Source organism: Neoarius graeffei, chromosome 13, assembly GCF_027579695.1.
Source record: "Neoarius graeffei isolate fNeoGra1 chromosome 13, fNeoGra1.pri, whole genome shotgun sequence".
Classification (NCBI taxonomy): domain Eukaryota; kingdom Metazoa; phylum Chordata; class Actinopteri; order Siluriformes; family Ariidae; genus Neoarius; species Neoarius graeffei.
This window is the reverse complement of record NC_083581.1, coordinates 37,983,243-38,006,115: the sequence shown is the minus strand read 5'-3', so window position 1 is coordinate 38,006,115 and position 22,873 is coordinate 37,983,243. Positions and strand designations below refer to the sequence as shown.

General features: G+C 42.5%; 1 protein-coding gene across 1 annotated transcript in view; it reads right to left on the bottom strand.

The window, feature by feature from the left end:
• prdm5 (PR domain containing 5) overlaps positions 1-22,873 on the bottom strand; it is a 151,932-nt gene that overhangs the window by 13,847 nt on the left and 115,212 nt on the right. Inside the window, exons 14-15 of the mRNA XM_060936812.1 lie at positions 20,866-20,951; positions 5,930-6,034 (exon numbers count right to left, since the gene is read on the bottom strand). Coding sequence (XP_060792795.1) covers positions 5,930-6,034; positions 20,866-20,951 — 191 coding nt within the window. The remainder of the gene's footprint in view (positions 1-5,929; positions 6,035-20,865; positions 20,952-22,873) is intronic.

Here is a 22,873-nt window from a genome sequence, read left to right as displayed (position 1 = left end):
TGCTAGCTCTTCCTCTTCTGGGAGTCTAGAATTGTGTTGATCTCTTCCGAATAGAATCTATGATAGTCTACCCTCTTTACCCTTTGCCTCTCGTTGCTAGGCGGCGGTTACATGAAAGCCGCAAGCTTTCACAAGCAAATACATGACTGATATCACGCTGACTTTATGATTACATTTATGATTATCATGTAGAATCTATAGCTCTACGTACCTTTATCTTATGTCGTTTCACAACACATGTTCTGACAGGAGGACTGTCTTTGGATCCGGCATAGCTACTAGTAGACCCCCTCCGGAATACTGGCAGTGTTGCCAGATTGGGAGGTTTCCCGCCCAGTTGGGCGGTTTCAAGTGCATTTTGGTGGGTTTTGAACATATTTTGGGCTGGAAAACTTCAGCAGTATCTGATACTGCTGACGTTTTCCAGCCCAAAATATGTTCAAAACCCACCAAAATGCACTTGAAACCGCCCAACTGGGCGGGAAACCTCCCAATCTGGCAACACTGTGTAGGCACTGCTGATGGTAGTAACACACGTTTGTGCTGAACTGAACACCCAAGAGATTATTTTAAGCTGGGAAGGGTGTCAAAACATTCCAAATCGAAGTGTTCAGAGCACAGGACGGATGTTGGTGAGGGCTCCCACTTATCACGAGTGTGCCTGACTTGCTTCACCCACTTCGCATGCAGCTCGGGATCTCTGGGAAACTTGAATAAACTTACCCCATCCTTGTGGGTTTTGGAGCAAAAGCCGGCAACACAACGCGAAGGCATAATAACTATATATATATATATATATATATATATATATATATATATATATATATAATACTAATAATGACAAACTGAACACCTGTCGCATCAACAACAAAGGAAGGTTCTTTCGCTGACGTCATATAGCTCCTCCTCTTTCGTCTCCTGGGTGCTGCAGCCCCGTCAAATTTGCCCAAATAGCCGTGTTTTTTATCATAACTTGTAAAATAGGCGCCTTCATGAATTAATATATGGATCATCGGGAATTACTTTTTATGTTATAGAACATCGCCAAAGATGTCAAAAACGTGTCATCAGCACTTTAAGTTTGCTCGTTAGGGATAAATTTGTATATTTTTCTGTGAAGCTGCTTTGTGACAATATCGACTGTTAAAAACACTACACAAATAAAATTGACCTGACTTGACATTTTCAGTGCTAATGCTAGCCGTCTCATTAATATGCTAACCTGACAGGATTTCTGAGAGAATTCTAAGTTGCTTTTCATACACTTAATTCTGAATTTCTAAAATGAGTTTTAAGTTAGTTTTCATACTGACAAGGCTAGTCAGTTAGCTCACTTGAGCTAACCTGACAGGATTTCTGAGAGGATTTGAGAGATAATGCTCATTAATGTGCTAACCTAACAGGATTTCTGAAAAGAGCTTTAATTTAGTGTTTGCCTACATTTGTACATCTTTTTTAACTACTAATCCGAGTCAGCTAGCTAACCAGAGCTAACCTGGCAGGATTTCTGAGAGGATTGTATACGTCCTGTTCCTACATTTTACTGCTAAGTCTACCCGAGCTAAAAAGCTAACCTGACAGGTTTTTAAGATTTTTAAGTCACTATTCATACATTTTCAAAATTAATTTCTGAACTTTTATCTCAACTTCTAAGTTAATATTTACAAAGTTTTACTGATAATGATAGTCAGCTAGCTAATGCGAGCTAACATGGTGGGATTTCTGACAGAAATTTTCTTGTTTTCATTATTACATGTAGTTTGTAGCTTAGATACATGGTGTTAATGAATACAGTGTCTTGCAAAAGTATTCACCCCCCTTGGTGTTTGTCCTGTTTTGTCGCATTACAAGCAGGAATTAAAATTGATTTTTGGAGGGTTAGCACCATTTGATTTACACAACATGCCTACCACTTTAAAGGTGAACATTGTTTTATTGTGGCATAAACAATAATTCAGATGAAAAAACAGAAATCTGGAGTGTGCATAGGTATTCACCGCCTTTTGTATGAAACCCCTAAATAAGAGCTGGTCCAACCAATTCACTTCATAAGTCACATAATTAGTTGATTAAGATCCACCTGTGTGCAATCAAAGTGTCACATGATCTGTCACATGATGTCTGTATTAATCAGCCTGTTCTGGAAGGACCCTGACTCTGCAACACTACTAAGCAAGCAACATGAAAACCAAGGAGCCTCCAAACAGGTCAGAGACAAAGTTGTGGAGAAGTATAGATCAGGGTTGGGTTATAAAAAATATCCCAAACTTTGAATATCCCACGGAGCACCATTAAATCCATTATAGTAACATGGAAAGAATATGGCACCACTACAAACCTGACAAGAGAAAGCCACCCACCAAAACTCACAGACCGGGCAAGGAGGGCATTAATCAGAGATGCAACAAAGACACCAAAGATAACACTGAAGGAGCTGCAGAGATCCACAGCAGAGATGGGAGTACCTGTCCATAGGACCACTTTAAGCCATACACTCCACAGAGAGGGGCTTTATGGAAGAGTGGCCAGAAAAAAAAAGTCATTGCTGAAAGAAAAAAACATGAAACCACATTTGGAGCTTGCCCAACAGCATGTGGCAGACTCCCTAAACACATGGAAGAAGATTCTCTGGTTAGATAAGACTAAAATTGATCTTTTTGGCCATCATAGGAAATGCCACGTGTGGCGCAAACCCAACACCCTGAGAACACCTTTCCTACAGTGAAGCATAGTGGTGGCAGCATCATGCTGTGGGGATGTTTTTCATCTGCAGGGACAGGAAAGCTGGTCAGGACTGAAGGAAAGCTGGATGGCGTTAAATACAGGGCAATTTTGGAGGAAAACCTGTTTGAGTCGGCCAGAGGTTTGAAACTGGGACGAAGGTTCACGTTCCAGCAGGACAATGACCCTAAACATACTGCTAAAGCTACACTGGAGTGGTTTAAAGGGAAACATTTAAATTTCTTGGAATGGCCTAGTCAAAGCCCAGACCTCAATCCAATTGAGAATCTGTGGCATAACTTGAAGATTGCTGTACACCAACGCAACCCATCTAACTTGAAGGAGTTGGAGCAGTTTTGCCTTGAGGAATGGGCAAAAATCCCAGTGGCTAGATGTGGTAAGCTAATAGAGACATACCCCAAGAGACTTGCAGCTGTAATTGCAGCAGAAGGTGGCTCTACAAAGTATTGCCTTTTTTGAGGGGGTGAATACCTGTGCACACTCCAGATTTTTGTTGTTTTCATCTTAATTGTTGTTTGTGTCACAATAAAGAAACAATTTGTACCTTTAAAGTTGTAGGCATGTTTTGTAAATCAAATGGGGCCAACCCCCGAAAAATCTCTTTTTATTCCAGCACCAAGGGGGATGAATATTTTTGCAAGACAGTGTAGGTTTCATTCACCTGAGCTACAAGTAACTTCTACCTTAGCTAACTATGTTTTCAAAGTACCTTGCCACAATTTCTTTCAACGACGGTATAGGGCGTCATGTGTGTATGTGTGCGTGCATGTGTGTGTTCTTCTTTCAATGATCCTAGACAGATGTGGTTATGTTTTGCTGTGTGTGTGTGTGTGTGTGTGTGTGTGTGTGTGTGTGTGTGTGTGTGTGTCTGGAATGCTTTGAGAGAATACGAAGATCGGAATAGCCTTAATATTTCCCCAAAGTAATTCAAAAACAGTGAAAGCTCCTTTGCTTTCAAAAGCTCAATCCGTTGTCTAGGTTCAAGCTCTCTCTCTCTCTCTCACACGCGCGCGCGCGCGCACACACACACACACACACACACCATTATAGAGCTGCTGTTCCACATGGAATTGATTTCATAAAAATGTGACAAATGCTAACCACATTATAACATTATTCTCACTAATTCCGCTAAAACCGCTACTCGTCCAAACACTTTCTGGTTAGTGTTGTTAAATGACGTTGTGGACAGAGTTAAGCTTGTCACTCCTACAGCTTTTCCTCCCTGTTCATATTAAGAATGACGTATAATTAATGCCATTGGCATTTGCCTAAAGCAGGCATGAAGTTCATCCTGACCACCATAAATGTCTTCAAATGATGTGAAACTATTTTAAAAGGAGCCAATAAGCAAGGAAAAGAATGGAAATGAATCTGGATTAAAGGCGGTTTCTGCTTCACACGAGCACATGAAAGAATTATGTGACTAAATTGCTGTGGATGGAGGCTGCTCATGTTAGTGTGCTCAGAGAGAGAGAGAGCAACAAAAAAAAGAAAGAAAGAAAATGCTTTAGGGCTTAAAAGACCCGTCACATCAGAGGGGAGAAGGGAGGCCGTCTGGAGGAAACAGCCAATTTCACTCGCTTGTGGATGGAGAAAAGAGAAAAAATAACAGCTAAACTTAAAAATGCGTGCTTGTGGCTGGCCAGCGAAATCAAATAAAAGCAGTGTGAGTGTTTTTCATTTGGTCTGATGCGATCAGTGAGATGGCTGTGTGTCCCTTCCCTCTGTGTGCGTGGGTGGGGTGGGGTGAGAGGGGTCTTCCTTAAACTCCTGTTGAGTGGAGGTATTATTTAAGAAGTGTTCAAAATTCTGTGTGTGTGTGTTTATGAAAGATCAATATCTACAACGCTGGCTTCGTGCCAAGTATAGCCATACAGGTCAGCACACACACACACACACACACACACACACACACACACACACACACACGTTTGTAATTCTATCTTTGTATTTCTATTCAGTTGTGTGTTCGTGTAGACAAATAATGCTATGCCTATACATTTTGACTTTATGAAGCTTTTAGCGATTCTGGTGATGATTTCTGGGTCGGTGCCATTTTTTCGTGAGAAATAGTGGAGATGTTGTACTCAAAAGTTGAAGTCAAACTCCCAGAATGCAATGCAGCGATATGAAGGTGAGGTATGGCAGAGAATCGGCTCGGCTAGTCAGTCTACGAGATGATGAGCGTGATGGTATTGACGATGGTATTAGCATGAAAGTTGAAGCTGGATCTGTTTGAGCAGCGCGTACAGAAAAAAAGGTGAGAGAGCTGGATAGAGTCAGAGTACTAAAGCGCTGCTGCATCGCTCTTGTTAAGTAGACATGACGTGTGGGCTCAATCTCACTGCAATACTATCAGGAGGTACCCAAATGAGCGAGTGACAACAGACGAACATGTTGGTGAAAAACGTTATCCAGGGTGGAGCTTTCCTTTAATATCCTCATTTCTTTCGTGGCAGAATGACACAAACATGTTTTAAATGATTAAAAGATGGGCTGCTGTCCCCTCGCTCGCAAAGCGGAGACCACGAGGCTTTGTGTTATTCTAACAGTGTGGTTTGGAGCCGGGCCGCTCTGCCTGTCAGCTCAGAGTGCTGATGTGTGTGTGTGTGTGTGTGTGTGTAATCCATGTTTTTATCTGTTCAGAGGGACCAAATGTCCTGACAATGATAGCAATATGAGATAGTTTTGACCTCATGGGGAACATTTAGCTGGTCAGAAAATATTGTTTTTCTTTTTCTTAAAAAAAAAAAAACTGCTGCCTTTATTAAAAAAAAAAAAAAAATTATGGTTATTGAGGTTAAGGTTAGGGTTAAGGGTAGGTGCAGACCTAGCATTATTTAGCTACAGTAATAAAGAATGTGTGTGTGTGTGTGTGTAGGTCAGAGTGGGGTCAGTTTGCACAGGGTGGTTACACTCTCGTGTCCGCTTGGCAGGACATCCTTCCTCTGTGGCTCCGACGCCACTGTAACACTCCATCAATGCTCACACACACACACGCGCGCGCATACACACAGAGGTGTATTTAAGACTATATCAGTCAGTCCTGGCTCCAGTGGTCTGCTCTCTAAACCTGTGCGTCACACATTGTATCCACAACCCACTGCTACGTCTAGTGCTACTCTAAGAGCCTGTGGACTGAGGTGAGGTGTGTGTGGAGGATGCAGTGTGGTGTGGTACTGACGTCACATTGGAAGGGCTTCTCTCCGGTGTGTGTGCGCATGTGTTCATCCAGACCTCGCTTCTGACTGAAGGCCTTGTTGCATTCGCTGCATTTATACGGCTTCTCCTGTGTCGGGGAGAGAGAGAGAGAGGTGAAGAGAAAGAATGAGAGAGAACAGATATAAACAGACAAAGAAAAAGACAGACAGAGAGGGACAGAGATGAAGAAAGAGAGACGTCTTCATTAATAAATATGAAGCAAAAATGTTTTCAGAATACAGTATATTTCAGCAATATTGCATGAGACTGAGTGCTGTCGTGTACAATATCATACTTGACTGAGTGTACGACAGCATTCCCGCGAGTTTGATATTGCTTTTATATACCTAACAATTCTATAAACAAGAAATTAATATCCAGTAAGTGATGTTTTGGTCACAATATGGCCATATGTTCTGTTTATTTTTTACTCTGTGAACTGAAATAGATCCCGAAGAAGCCACACTTTGCCGGCTGGCTCACACTGACTTGTACATTCACATGAAATGTGCTTCCAGTAAAACTGGCATCTCTTCTTCTTTTTCACTTTCATCTGACAAATTTTCATATTTTAAGTCAAAAGTTGTATTCATGAAAACTATCATTTGCCATGTCCACTGATGATGTTGCGAACACTACCATAGTAACCATTTTGAATTAGGATGTGGAATTTTACATGCAGGACACAGATGAGCGGAGTGATACACAGTGAAACGTCCCAGTGCTATTATACTAAATATATGCATTCTTGGAAAATCGCTTGACCAATCAAATTAGTGGACTACAACTAACTGCTGTAGAAATGACGGACAGAAATGTCAGACAAATGGAGGAAATTCAAGCCCATTGTTACCCTCCCCAGGAGTGGTCGACCAACAAAGATCACTCCAAGAGCAAGGCGTGTAATAGTTGGCAAGGTCAAAAAGGACCCCAGGGTAACTTCTAAGCAACTGAAGGCCTCTCTCACATTGGCTAATGTTAATGTTCATGAGTCCACCATCAGATTGACAAATGTTTGAGATACAGTACCAGTTAAAAGTTTGTATACCCCTACTCCTTCATAGGTTTTTCTGTATTCTGACTATTTTCTATGTTATAGATCAATACTGAAGACATCAAAACTGTAAAATAACATATGGAGCATGTATGGAATTATGTAGTAAACAAAACAAATGTTTCATATTTTAGATTCTTCAAAGTATCCAGCGTTTACCTTGATGACACTTTACACACTATTGGCGTTATCTTAACCAGCTTCATGAGGTAGTCACCTGGAATGCTTTTCAATTAACAGGTGTCTCGTCAAAAGTTACTTAGTGCAATTTCTTGCCTTCTTAATGCATTTGAGATCAAACAGTAAACAGTGAATAATAACAATACAGTAAATAGCCCTATTCCACAAGTGTAGTAATCCATATTACGTCAAGAACTGCTCAACTAAGTAAAGAGAAACGACATCCATCATTACTTTAAGACATGAAGTGACTTTTAATTCATAAAAATAAAGAAAAAACACTGAATTAGAAGGTGTGTACAAACTTTTGACTGGTACTGTATGTGTGTACAGGGTTAGTCAAAATTATGTTAACACTAATGGATTATTTTTCTCCTGAATGTGTGGCGCGCTGTGACCGCTGCTGGCGTAATTGGGCCCTACTTTTTTGACACCCCAACAGTGACGTCAGACGTCTACTTACAGATGGTGCGGCAGTACGCCATTGATGAACTTCCACTACAGATCCAATTGGCGGGGTATTTCCAACAGGATGGCGCACCGCCGCATTTTGGCCGTACTGTTCGTGCTTATCTCGACCACACATTTCCAGGTCGATGGATAGGTCGTGGTGGACCATTGCCGTGGCCTCCACACTCCCCTGATTCAACACCCTGTGATTTCTGGGTATGGGTGAAGGAGCGCGTGTATAGCAGGAAAGTGTGTGATATCAATGACCTCAAGGACAGAATAAGGACTGTGGTATCATCTGTTCCCCTCGAAATGTGTGTCCGGGCTTTAAATGGTACTGTTGCTCGCTGGTTTTGTGTGTTGAACACGATGGCGAACAGGTTGAGACCATACTGTAAATCATCTTGCACATATGATGTATGTTTTGTGAATAAATGGTTTCTACCATTTAAGTGTTAACATAATTTTGACTAACCCTGTGTGTGTGTGTGTGTGTGTGTGTATCGTCTCTTCTTCTTCCGCTTATCCGGGACCGGGTCGCGGAGGCAGCAGTCTAAGCATGGAAGCCCAAACTTCCCTTTCCCCAGACACCTCGGCCAGCTCCTCGGGAATAACACCGAGGCGTTCCCAGGCCAGCCGAGAGACATAGTCCCTCCAGCGTGTCCTGGGTCTTCCCCGGGGCCTCCTCCCGGGGGGACATGCCTGGAACACCTCCCCAGGGAGGCGTCCAGGAGGCATCCGAAAAAGATGCCCGAGCCACCTCAGCTGATTCCTCTCGATGTGTAGGAGCAGCGGCTCTACTCCGAGCTCCTCCCGACTGACTGTGCTTCTCACCCTATCTCTAAGGGAGCGTCCAGCCACCCTGCGAAGGAAACTCATTTCGGCCGCTTGTATCCGCGATCTTGTTCTTTCGGTCATTACCCAAAGCTCATGACCATAGGTGAGAGTCGGAACGTAGCTCGACCGGTAAATTGAGAGCTTCGCCTTTTGGCTCAACTCCCAACAGCCAGCCGCTGTATGTGACAGGCTAGACCAAGAGCAGTTCACCAAAACCCCATGAAGAAAAAATCAAGGACCGTGACGTCGCCCGGTATGACGCAGCCGGGGCCCCACCCTGTAGCCAGGCCCGGGGTTGGGGCTTGTATGCAAGCGCTTGGTGGCCGGGCCTTTGCCCATGGGGCCCGGCCGGGCTCAGCCCGAAGAGGTGACGTGGGCCCGACCTCCTGTGGGTTCACCACCCACAAAGGTAGCAGTAGGGGATTGGTGCAGTGTGGATTGGGTGGCAGTCGAAGGCAGGGTGTGTGTGTGTGTGTATATATCACACACACACATATATATGTGTGTGTGTGTATATAGTGTGTGTGTGTATATATATATATATATATATATATATATATATATATATATATATATTTTTGTGTATGTATATATATTTGTGTGTGTGTGTATATATATATATATATATATATATATATATATATATATATAAATAAAACAGCTTCAGTCCTCAGTGGCATGGTGACAGTACAATGTTCTTGATGTTTAGTCCGGCTTGTATTTGGCTCCTGTCAGCCCGACTTTAAACACAACTCTGCTCCGATTACAGAAACAATGAGAGAGTTATAAACATTGCTTCAGCTCTGGTAAATCATGCCAATAGTCCGTTGTCTAGCAAGCTTTGTTTCTAAAAAAAAAAAAATGAGAGAGAGAGAGAGAGAACAAGAAAAAAGGCAAATTTGAGAATTCGAAAAACAGCACGGTGGTTTAAATACATAGAATATCTACACACACCCCGTTTCTGAAGAGGACCGGTCTGCCATGTTCTTATCAGTATGGGAATGATTTAGGTGTCTGTTATCTAAATGTTGCATGCTATGACGCGTGTTTTTGTGTACACACACACACACACACACACAGTCCTAACCCAGACTGTCACGGGAATGGGTGGACACAGGAAGTGCGAATCTTGGGAAAAGGAGATATCTTATAAGCAGGGCAAGGAGGGGCGACACATAATACACAAAGGATATGCAAGATCAAGTGTGTGTTTCAGCATGTGTGTATGGGATGAAAGAAAGAAAGAAAGAAAGAAAGAAAGAAAGAAAGAAAGAAAGAAAGAAAGAAAGAAAGAAAGAAATATGGATTGTATGTCATGCCAAATTAAAAAAAAAAGCTCTGTTGCTGAATGTGTCAAATTGATCAGTGTCAGATCAGCTGGGCTTGAACATGTGAGAAGTCAAAGGTTACAACTCAGACACAGGATTGTGGGCAACCAGGGAAGAACTGTAATATGTTGTGGCGAACCATCACATCACATCTGCAGCAGCTGTCCGCCTTTACTTCTGCTGACCTTTGATCATGAAGCAAAGCTGTGTGTATAGATGTGTGTGTGTGTGTGTGTGTGTGTGTGTGTGTGTGTGTGTGTGTGTGTGTGTGTACGTACGTACGTACATGCAGTGTGTTCAGATTTTCAGCAGGCAGCCAAAAGAGAAAATCTTTCTGGTGTTAAGATTAGAACCAGAGTCGAGCAGGAAATGTTTAACACACACACACGCACACACACACACGCACACACACACACAATAATGACAAGAGCTTGACTTTATTATAAGCAAAACTAGATAAACAACACAATGTTGTTGTAGATCTACTCGGTTCTCTTTTTCTCTCTTCTGTATGACTTCATCACAGTGCCGCTCTCGTTATGACATCATCACTCGGTGCTGTGTGTCTGCCATGTTTCAGAGATCAGCTCATAACTCTCTAGCTGGCCAGTACTCAGTGCTGCTATGAAGAAAAATCTGAGTTCCGGGTTCTGGGGGACTCCGACACCACAGGGGATTAAAGACATAGTGGGGACAAAAATTCTAAAACTCGCTGCACTTGGATCATGAAGATGAAGCTGTATCATATCCAGGATGAGAATTTTTATTCTGCACATACTTGAAGGGTATTGTGGTTCCTCAGAAATGCCTCCAAGAGCTGTTAGGGGAAAAAAAAAAGTTGGAAAGCGTAGAGCTTTCAGAACAGTAAAATGATCTTAGCTGTCCAGCTGTCCATCAAACAAGGGCGGGGGTACTTCACAGCAAGGCGTGATGCATGAAAGTGCAGATCATAATAAAATTAGAACTCAGATGTCAATGCTGTTTTTGCTGCAGGTCCATCAATGGGAGATTATACTGAACCGCATTATGAAATTGAAAGCATTTATGTGAAATCAGTATTCTCAGTTCAAATCAATTGAATGACTTTTCTCTCACTCTGACTCTATTATGATCTAAACTTGAATGGGCAACATAATTTTAAAATCTAGTTCATTTTATCCCTTAGAACCTCCATCCATCCATTAACTGTAGTCGCTTATCCTGTTCTACAGGGTCGCAGGCGAGCTGGAGCCTATCCCAGCTGACTACGGGCGAAAGGCGGGGTACACCCTGGACAAGTCGCCAGGTCATCACAGGGCTGACACATAGACACAGACAACCATTCACACTCACATTCACACCTACGGTCAATTTAGAGTCACCAGTTAACCTAACCTGCATGTCTTTGGACTGTGGGGGAAACCGGAGCACCCGGAGGAAACCCACGCGGACACGGGGAGAACATGCAAACTCCGCACAGAAAGGCCCTTGCCAGCCGCTGGGCTGGAACCCAGGACCTTCTTACTGTGAGGCGACAGTGCTAACCACTACGCCACCGTGCTGCCCCCTTAGAACATCACTGACGTAAATTGTGTCCAAATTCACATCCTCTATTCTCAGTTGATTTGCTTATTCATCGAAGCAAGATGAATCGCATCGAACATGAACTGGCACAACTTGTCCTTTCAAATGATGCTAGTTGCTTGTCTATGCGCTGAAGTGTTAGTGAGAAAAATCACATCAAATTTAATCATAGTTACAATCTGCAAACAGAACAGCTCTGCGTCCATCTCCACACCCAGTGTTTCAATTACTCATGAAGTTGTCACTGCAGAGACGTGAAACACATCACAAGAAACAGCAGAGACGGATCTTTCTCCGGCTGATGATACAAGGTCACATTTGCACAGGATTTGTACAAACCAAAGTAATCATGTTGTGAAAACAGATCAAATTTCTGTAAAGTTACTAATTTACTTTACTAATTTATTCACCCGTTTTCAAACTCCTGAATAAATCATGAAGTTCGTATCGCTTCACAATGTACCACACAGCAAAATAAACAGCAGAACTTACCCTTTCTGATGACACAAAGGCTTTCTCTGTGCAACAAAGAGTTTTGAGTAATCTGGTTTTTGCATATTTCTAAGTCATAGAGTATTCCACCCAGGCTTGTAGTACTCGAGTCCGACTCGTGCCCTAATTTTAAGGACTCATGACTTGACTTGGACTTGAGCACTGATGACTCGGACTCGTGCATTAACTGCATTCGGACTCGTAAATTGTAGACGCAGACTCGGATTTTTACTTTATTTTTTGTAACATGCCAAAATAATTTGGCAGAAGATATTTATATCTACATTAATTTTGTACTAATTTCGTGCAAGAGTGTCACACCTGTGTGCCTTGGCGTGTGCATCAGATAGACTCTCGGGCGTGCTCCGGACAGCGCACGTGCCAAGCGGACTCTCACACGTGTGCCGTAAACGACTCGCACCTGCACAAGACAAAGGTGCAATCAGCACGCCTATACAAAAACTGTGAAAACACACTTACTTTGCGATGTATTGAGTTGTGCTGCTGACACATTACCGAGCCTTATTTCCTTGTTTGGTTTCCTGATCCCTGATTTCCTGTTTCTCGTCTTTGATTCTGCCGAGTCTACGATAGCCTGTTTGTGCCTCGCTCGACCTATTGCCTGTTTCACTGCTTTACAAATCGTATTGCCTGCCGTTCTGGATTGTTTATCCTCTTCACTTGTACAACCCCGATTCCAAAAAAGTTGGGACAAAGTACAAATTGTAAATAAAAACGGAATGCAATGATGTGGAAGTTTCAAAATTCCATATTTTATTCAGAATAGAACATAGATGACATATCAAATGTTTAAACTGAGAAAATGTATCATTTAAAGAGAAAAATTAGGTGATTTTAAATTTCATGACAACAACACATCTCAAAAAAGTTGGGACAAGGCCATGTTTACCACTGTGAGACATCCCCTTTTCTCTTTACAACAGTCTGTAAACGTCTGGGGACTGAGGAGACAAGTTGCTCAAGTTTAGGGATAGGAATGTTAACCCATTCTTGTCTAATGTAGGATTCTAGTTGCTCAACTGTCTTAGGTCTTTTTTGTCATATCTTCCGTTTTATGATGCGCCAAATGTTCTCTATGGGTGAAAGATCTGGACTGCAGGCTGGCCAGTTCAGTACCCGGACCCTTCTTCTACGCAGCCACGATGCTGTAATTGATGCAGTATGTGGTTTGGCATTGTCATGTTGGAAAATGCAAGGTCTTCCCTGAAAGAGACGTCGTCTGGATGGGAGCATATGTTGCTCTAGAACCTGGATATACCTTTCAGCATTGATGGTGTCTTTCCAGATGTGTAAGCTACCCATGCCACACGCACTAATGCAACCCCATACCATCAGAGATGCAGGCTTCTGAACTGAGTGCTGATAACAACTTGGGTCGTCCTTCTCCTCTTTAGTCCAAATGACACGGCGTCCCTGATTTCCATAAAGAACTTCAAATTTTGATTCGTCTGACCACAGAATAGTTTTCCACTTTGCCACAGTCCATTTTAAATGAGCCTTGGCCCAGAGAAGACGTCTGCGCTTCTGGATCATGTTTAGATACGGCTTCTTCTTTGAACTATAGAGTTTTAGCTGGCAACGGCGGATGGCACGGTGAATTGTGTTCACAGATAATGTTCTCTGGAAATATTCCTGAGCCCATTTTGTGATTTCCAATACAGAAGCATGCCTGTATGTGATGCAGTGCCGTCTAAGAGCCCGAAGATCACAGGCACCCAGTATGGTTTTCCGGCCTTGACCCTTACGCACAGAGATTCTTCCAGATTCTCTGAATCTTTTGATGATATTATGCACTGTAGATGATGATATGTTCAAACCCTTTGCAATTTTACACTGTTGAACTCCTTTCTGATATTGCTCCACTATTTGTCGGCGCAGAATTAGGGGGATTGGTGATCCTCTTCCCATCTTTACTTCTGAGAGCCGCTGCCACTCCAAGATGCTCTTTTTATACCCAGTCATGTTAATGACCTATTGCCAGTTGACCTAATGAGTTGCAATTTGGTCCTCCAGCTTTTCCTTTTTTGTACCTTTAACTTTTCCAGCCTCTTATTGCCCCTGTCCCAACTTTTTTGAGATGTGTTGCTGTCATGAAATTTCAAATGAGCCAATATTTGGCACGAAATTTCAAAATGTCTCACTTTCGACATTTGATATGTTGTCTATGTTCTATTGTGAATACAATATCAGTTTTTGAGATTTGTAAATTATTGCATTCCGTTTTTATTTACAATTTGTACTTTGCCCCAACTTTTTTGGAATCGGGGTTGTATTAATAAACACAGCTTCTGCAATTACATCCGTCTCCTAACCATCTCTGACAGAATACTTCACACTCCCTGACAAAGAGAAGCACATTCACCTGTTCATATGTCATGTTCAGGAACAAATTAATGTTAATGGCGCTGAAACAGCCACCGTCAAATGGTGCGGATGGAGTCTTGTTCTCGGACTCGACTCTAAATTTTTTTTAATGACTTGGACTTGACTCGGACTTGAACACTGGGGACTCGAGACTGGACTCAGACTCGAGGTTTAGTGACTCAACTACAACACTGATTCCATCATCGTGGTTCTGATATTGCCAGGTTCCAGACAATCTCCCATACACAACTATGAAAAATATCTCTACTGTCAGCATTTATTGTGAGATACATGTAAAAACATAACACTTTATTAAGACGTGATCTTTTTTCCCTTGATATAAAGCTTAATATAAAAAACGTGCAAGTATTATCAAATCAAATGACAGAAAATCTGGACAGCCAAAAAAAAAAAAAAAACAATATAGCCTGTATGGCTAGCCCTTATAATGACCAAGATAAGAGCTTAAAACTAAAGGTACTAAAATTACCCTAAAAACAACCTCGGGTTGATAGGGTTAAGTTACAATTTAAGCGAAGTACCTTAATACTAATACCATATGAACATCTCCACTGTGCTGACTTGAAAGAAAAGCAGCAATAAATTAATGCAACTTTAGTTTCCCCGACTCAATAACTTTCGCAGGTTATGTCCTGAATCCCCTCAGAGCATATCTCTTTTCCCAGTATTGCGTTTTTAACTTCTTGGGCCTGTTTTGTCATTTACATATCACCTGACTGTGATCAGCTGTTTTGTGTTGGTTCGTAGTTAGTTTACTTTTTATACCCTCTTGTTTCTTCGTGAAGTCTTGCCATCGTTGTGTGTATTTCCAAACTGTTCACTAGAATTGAACTCCATCTTGTTATTATGACTTTCATCTCTGTGCCTTGTCCACATATACCTGATTTCCAGAATTTCTGACCCATGTACATTTGATTTTGACAACATTTTGGACTTTTTTTTTGTAATAAAGCCTTCTTCGTCATTACAATTTAGTAACTGTTTTAGAAATCAGTTCATTAGAATCGATATTTAGAAGCAGCTTATTTTACGGGTCAAGTACAAAGCAACAAGAGAGTCGTTGAAAAATTGTTCAAAGTACAACATCAATGCAAAATACATTGTATGTTCTGTTCATAATGTAACTGCAAAGAAAACCATTTCATCATTACATCAATGGCATTTCGTAGACGCTCTTATCCAGAGTGATGTACAACATCCCAGAACAATATACTGGGCAGCAGTTGAGGGTTAGGTGCCTTGCTCAAGGGCACTTCAGCCATTCCTGCTGGTCCATGGACTTGAACCAGCAACCTTTTGGTCCCAAAGCTACTCTATCCATTAGGCCATGGCTTCCCCATTCAAGGGTTCAGGAGTGTGAACATTTGGTGAGTATCAAACTCAACTTTGGAGGCAGCTGTTGCCCCTTTTCCACCAAATCAGTTCCAGGGCTGGTTCGGGGCCAGTGCTTAGTTTGGAACCAGGTTTTCTGTTTCCACTGACAAAGAACTGGCTCTGGGGCCAGAAAAAAACAGTTCCAGGCTAGCACCAACTCTCTGCTGGGCCAGAGGAAAGAACCGCTTACGTCAGCCGGGGGGCGGAGTTGTTAAGACCAACAACAATAACAAGACCGCGAAAGATCGCCATTTTTAAGCGACGAGAAGCAGCAGCTGTACAAACGCGAAGTCATCCATTATTATTATTGTTGTTGCTGCTGCTGCTTCTTCCGTGTTGTTTTTGCTTCGATATTCGCGCCAAGGTTTATGCAAACGTAGCGACGTAACTGACGTATACAGTGACGTAATCACGTATACAACGACGTAACTGACGTATACAGCGATGTAATGACATGGCTTCCCTTAGCATCGCGAGCTATGGAAAAGCAAACTGGTTCTCAGCTGGCTCGCAAGTTGAACGAGTTGTGAACCAGCACCAGCACTGGCCCCAAACCAGCCCTGGAACTGATTTGGTGGAAAAGGGGTATGTAAGGCAACTCTAGAGGGAGAAATAACTGCTTCTGAGGACAAGCAAACTCTCCCATCATTCTGGGGACATTTTTAATACCAGGACAATATGTGTGAGCGGCTGTGTGTGTGCGTTAAGCATCGGTTATTATTTGTCAGTATTCTACACTGGTGTGGGCTCTGAGTCAGAGTGCAATGCAGAGCTTTTGGGTGTGTTTGAGGTAAACAAGTCCAAGTTTCCAACTCTGTGGAAACGCTGTTTTCCAAAGGAATAATTTAAAAATAAATAAATAAAAGGTTTAGTGTTGCACATTTTGATTAGCAGGTTTTTTGGGTCATTACTGAAGCTGACGTTTAGGTTAAGTCATAGAAACACTGCAGTAATGTTAAAATCCTAAAAAAAGAAAAGTGTAGCAAGTGAAAAATGTGTCTCCAGCAAGAGTGGAACAGGATGCATATAACTTAACACTAATTGTTAGCACCTACCTCTTTTGTGCTAACAACTGTGCTTAGTTTATCTCACCAGTGTCTTTTTCTTGTTTGTATTCTTCTTTTACACAGTAAGTGTTCCTTTGTTTCATCGTGCTCTGCTATTCTCACGTTTTGGGTTTCGCACTTGCTTGCTTGGGTTTTGACCTTAACTATCAAGTATCCAGTCATTCAAAATCAAATCAAGAACCTTTAAGGGTTCTTCAGCTTGTCACAAAGCTCTGAGCAGAACTCTACAACAGCATGTTTCACAATCAGTGAGAGTTTCAAGTAGAACTCCTTTCAGGAAGTGAGCAATCTTTAGGTATCCAAAGAACCCTTGAAGACTGTTTTTTTCTACATGTCAGGGACCTTAGATCTGGAATTTTCATCATGGTATTACCATAAAGGATATCACATTGCCCATCTCTAGCTGCGACTGAAATGAATTTTGAATGCTGATGTCTAGGAAGACCAAGAACGAATCTTCACTGGCCATGAAACCATTAAACCTGGAGTTTGTCCAGATATCCAGATCCCTTTGGCATCATGCTAACGGAGGGATCGGAATATGTTGTAAGCATAATGAATCATAAAATGGAGCCACTCTGTTTGGGGTAAAAAGTGCAGGCTGGGGGGTTCCTGAGTGGTGCAACACAAAATCATTCAGTCTATCACCGGGAAATCACAAGTTTGTAATCCTGAGGTTACCAGAGTCACCCGTTGCCAGGAGAGAAAGGACCAGATTTGGCTATGCTCTCAAGTGGGAGCATACACTCTCACTCCCCTGACAATCACAGCAACATCAGCCAATCGTCAGAGTCTTTGAGTAGAAGAGGGTAGATAGTGCCCCTTAGTATGTTACAATGCCCTGTGACACAGCATGGGCAGCAGTTTGAAAAAAGATGGTTGGCTTACTTCATTTTGGGAAGTAACCAAATTGGGAAGGGGGGTACAGGCTCATGGTAGCGATATGATGGTGTAAAGACTTGTTTTCTGCCATGGTCATTTTAAACGTGACTATCGGAAGCAAGAGGCTCAAAAGGAATGTGGCAAACAGCAGGGCCTTCAAGTAGGTGGGGGTCCATTTTTTCTGGGTGAGCAAGCATAAGTTTTGGAAGCCAGTGGAGAGAAATACGAGTACAACAGGAAGATGTGGGAGAACTCAATGAGATTTTCTCTGAAGGTTTTCAGGAAAGTGAGAGTGAGTCTTCAGCCTCCGTGGGTTGCACATTCAGAGATTTCTACCATATGAGAATCCTTGGGATGAAGTTAAAAGTTCTGTGCAGCCAGAAAGTGTGTAGTTCAACGATGTCTACCAAAGGTACGACCATTACACTTCCACAGAATGCATGTGGAAGTGAAACATGCTTCTCGTATCTAATAACTAGGCATAATAACCTGGTCAGTGTAATAGAAATGACTCAAGGTTATTCCATGTCGAGCCTGTTCCATGTTGATCCACTCGACCACAAATCAAGTAGAGTCCAAAGTGTGTAGTGGGTATATTGTGGCTTATGTCCTTTCAAATCCAAATACATCTTTCTTCATTCCAAGCTACCTGCATGGCCTCGCTTCCCCTCACTGATTGCACAGTCAGCATGTTAGAACTGAACATTGATGTCTTCCCTACATACAAGTGTGTGAATATGTTTGTTTAGTCAAAGCTCTGGTACATATCCGTTTACTGAAGCGTAACAGTCCGAGAGAACAGAGAAAAGTTCTTTCAACCGGCTGAACAATCTCCAAACATTAAGACAGATTCAGGCATGCACACACACACACACACACACACACACACACACACACACACACACACACACACAGAAAACAGTGGTTTTTCTATGTATAAATCACAGCTGGTGGAATAAGTGAATTCCCTTGTATTTGGGGAGAGCCACTCTGAGGCGCCTCATTCTGTGGTAGAGAGGCATTTCCCTACCAGCCAGATGCTGAGGAGCTCAAAAACATCTGCTAGAGAAGCAGATTTATAACGCTGCTGCTGCATGCTGTGCTTTAAGGTCCTGTCCAACCCACACTTTAGTAAATATCTCATATGCACTAATATATAAATCCCTTACTCTTTCCTGCTCACTCAGTGAGAAACTCTTGTAAAAGTACATAATTAAGCAATAATAATAATAATTAGTGTTTCTGCAGTACACACAAAAATATTGACTTACAATGTTTAAGTTCCTAAGTTGCACTTTTACCTGTATATACAGTGGTGCTTCAATGTTTGTGAACCCTTTAGAATTTTCTATATTTCTGCATAAATATGACCTAAAACATCATCAGATTTTCACACAAGTCCTAAAAGTAGATAAAGAGAACCCAGTTAAACACATGAGACAAAAATATTATACTTGGTCATTTACTTATTGAGGAAAATTATCCAAATTACACGTCTGTGAGTGGCAAAAGTATGTGAACCTTTGCTTTCAGTATCTGGTGTGACCCCATTGTGCAGCAATAACTGCAACTAAACATTTATGGTAACTGTTAATCAGTCCTGCACACTGGCTTGGAGGAATTTTAGCCCGTTCCTCCGTACAGAACAGCTTCAACTCTGGGATGTTGGTGGGTTTCCTCACATGAACTGCTTGCTTCAGGTCCTTCCACAACATTTCCATTGGATTAAGGTCAGGACTTTGACTTGGCCATTCCAAGTCATTAACTTTGTTCTTCTTTAACCATTCTTTGGTAGAACGACTTGTGTGCTTAGGGTCGTTGTCTTGCTACATGACCCACCTTCTCTTGAGATTCAGTTCAGGGACAGATGTCCTGACATTTTCCTTTAGAATTTGCTGGTATAATTCAGAATTCATTGTTCCATCAATGATGGCAAGCTGTCCTGGCCCAGATGCAGCAAAACAGGCCCAAACCATGATACTACCACCACCATGTTTCACAGATGGGAGAAGGTTCTTATGCTGGAATGCAGTGTTTTCCTTTCTCCAAACATAACGCTTCTCATTTAAACCAAAAAGTTCTATTTTGGTCTCATCTGTCCACAAAATATTTTTTCCAATAGCCTTCTTGCTTGTCCATGTGATCTTTAGCAAACTGCAGACTAGCAGCAATGTTCTTTTTGGAGAGCAGTGGCTTTCTCCTTGCAACCCTGCCATGCACACCATTGTTGTTCAGTGTTCTCCTGATGATGGACTCATGAACATTAATATTAGCCAATGTGAGAGAGGCCTTCAGTTGCTTAGAAGTTACCCTGGGGTCCTTTGTGACCTTGCCGACTATTACACGCCTTGCTCTTGGAGTGATCTTTGTTGGTCGACCACTCCTGGGGAGGGTAACAATGGTCTTGAATTTCCTCCATTTGTACACAATCTGTCTGACTGTGGATTGGTGGAGTCCAAACTCTTTAGAGATGGTTTTGTAACCTTTTCCAGCCTGATGAGCATCAACAACGCTTTTTCTGAGGTCCTCAGAAATCTCCTTTTTTCGTGCCATGATACACTTCCACAAACATGTGTTGTGAAGATCAGACTTTGATAGATCCCTGTTCTTTAAATAAAACAGGGTGCCCACTCACACCTGATTGCTATCCCATTGATTGAAAACACCTGACTCTAATTTCACCTTCAAATTAACTGCTAATCCGAGAGGTTCACATACTTTTGCCACTCACAGATATGTAATATTGGATCATTTTCCTCAATAAATAAATGACCAAGTATAATATTTTTGTCTCATTTGTTTAACTGGGTTCTCTTTATCTACTTTTAGGACTTGTGTGAAAATCTGATGATGTTTTAGGTCATATTTATGCAGAAATATCAAAAATTCTAAAGGGTTCATAAACTTTCAAGCATCACTGTAAAATGTATGCATAATTTTTTAAATAAAATATAAGTATGAACAAAGGCTATGTAATAAAGGTGATACGATACATAGTTCCAAATTTCTGTGCCGTTTTCTTGGGAATGCAGCACATTACATAGGTTCTACAACACTATGATGATATAGCCTACATAGTGAACATACATACTGAGTACAATACAATTCAGGATTCAGCCCATCTTTGTGTGTTGGAGTCTTAAATAAAAAAAAAAAGTATTCAAATATTCGGAGTAATTAAAATTCAAATGTGGTGTTTAAAGGAATTTGACAACTCCACTGTGCTGTGAGAGGAAAAAAAAAAACATCACGAGATATGTGAATATGAGGACATGTTTGTTCTTACCCGAGTGTGTGTACGTATGTGCATCTTCAGCCCATCATTCTTGCTGAAAGCCTTGTCACAGTACGGGCACTGGTAAGGGCGTTCACCTAAACACACACACACACCATTATCATCATCACGATACTGGTCATCATGATACAACAGACTTGTGCTAAATACAGATATCAAGCAAGCACACTATGTGCATCAGCCCACAGGTGCAACGCTGTGTGTGTCCTCAGGAAGGAGATGTGGCCTCTGTGCATGTCACACTCATTGAAGGGGGTGTGATCTTTGGACCCATCATACCGAGTAAACGGGGCGTGGCCTCTATGACGGAGGTGTGGCTTGTGTGCCTGTCACTCTCAATAAGGGAAGTGTAATTGCGTGCCTGTCAGTCTCAGTAAAGGACGTATGTCCTCTGTGCCTGTCAGTCTCAGGAAAGGAGGTGTGGCTTGTGTGCCTGTCAGTCCCAGTAAAAAGGGCATGGCCTCTGTGACAGAGGTGTGGCCTCTGTGCCTGTCACTCTCAGTAAGGGAAGTGTAATTGTGTGCCTGTCAGTCTCAGTAAAGGACGTATGTCCTCTGTGCCTGTCAGTCTCAGGAAAGGAGGTGTGGCTTGTGTGCCTGTCAGTCCCAGTAAAAAGGGCATGGCCTCTGTGACAGAGGTGTGGCCTCTGTGCCTGTCACTCTCAGTAAGGGAAGTGTAATTGTGTGCCTGTCAGTCTCAGTAAAGGACGTATGTCCTCTGTGCCTGTCAGTCTCAGGAAAGGAGGTGTGGCTTGTGTGCCTGTCAGTCCCAGTAAAAAGGGCATGGCCTCTGTGACAGAGGTGTGGCCTCTGTGCCTGTCACTCTCAGTAAGGGAAGTGTAATTGTTTGCCTATCAGTCTCAGTAAAGGACGTATGTCCTCTGTGCCTGTCAGTCTCAGGAAAGGAGGTGTGGCTTGTGTGCCTATCAGTCTCAGTAAAAAGGGCATGGCCTTTGTGACAGAGGTGTGGCCTCTGTGCCTGTCACTCTCAGTAAGGGAAGTGTAATTGTGTGCCTGTCAGTCTCAGTAAAGGACGTATGTCCTCTGTGCCTGTCAGTCTCAGGAAAAGAGGTGTGGCTTGTGTGCCTGTCAGTCCCAGTAAAAAGGGCATGGCCTCTGTGACAGAGGTGTGGCCTCTGTGCCTGTCACTCTCAGTAAGGGAAGTGTAATTGTGTGCCTGTCAGTCTCAGTAAAGGACGTATGTCCTCTGTGCCTGTCAGTCTCAGGAAAGGAGGTGTGGCTTGTGTGTCTGTCAGTCCCAGTAAAAAGGGCATGGCCTCTGTGACAGAGGTGTGGCCTCTGTGCCTGTCATTCTCAGTAAGGGAAGTGTAATTGTGTGCCTATCAGTCTCAGTAAAGGACGTATGTCCTCTGTGCCTGTCAGTCTCAGGAAAGGAGGTGTGGCTTGTGTGCCTGTCAGTCCCAGTAAAAAGGGCATGGCCTCTGTGACAGAGGTGTGGCCTCTGTGCCTGTCACTCTCAGTAAGGGAAGTGTAATTGTGTGCCTGTCAGTCTCAGTAAAGGACGCATGTCCTCTCTGCCCATCAGTCTCAGGAAAGGACATGTGGCCTTTCCCCCAAACTGTCTGCCCAATGCTGATTTGTTGCACTGTTTCATATCTAATCGTATCCTACTCTAGCTCTGTCATCTTGTAAAACAATGAAACGCTGCCCCTTTAAATATCAAGATGCACATCGTGCCATCTCAGATCCAGAGATACTTGCTCTTGTCAGTCACCACTTGGCTCTCTGTCCTGAACTCCTTCCACACTTAAAGCATATCCCAGCTAATAAACAGCTTTATCAGAGCTGTGGGCGTGACTGAGATAGCACAGTGCAGTATCATGCAGGATATACGAGTCAGAGCCGATCCTTGAACTTTCTGAACTGTTTGCGATTCCATCCCTATGACATCATACGGGCTTTGTGGCATTTGGTTCTGCCGTGTCAGAATCCTCTGCGTGGTTCAAGAAAACCAAAGTCGAGCTGTGGTTAGGAGATGA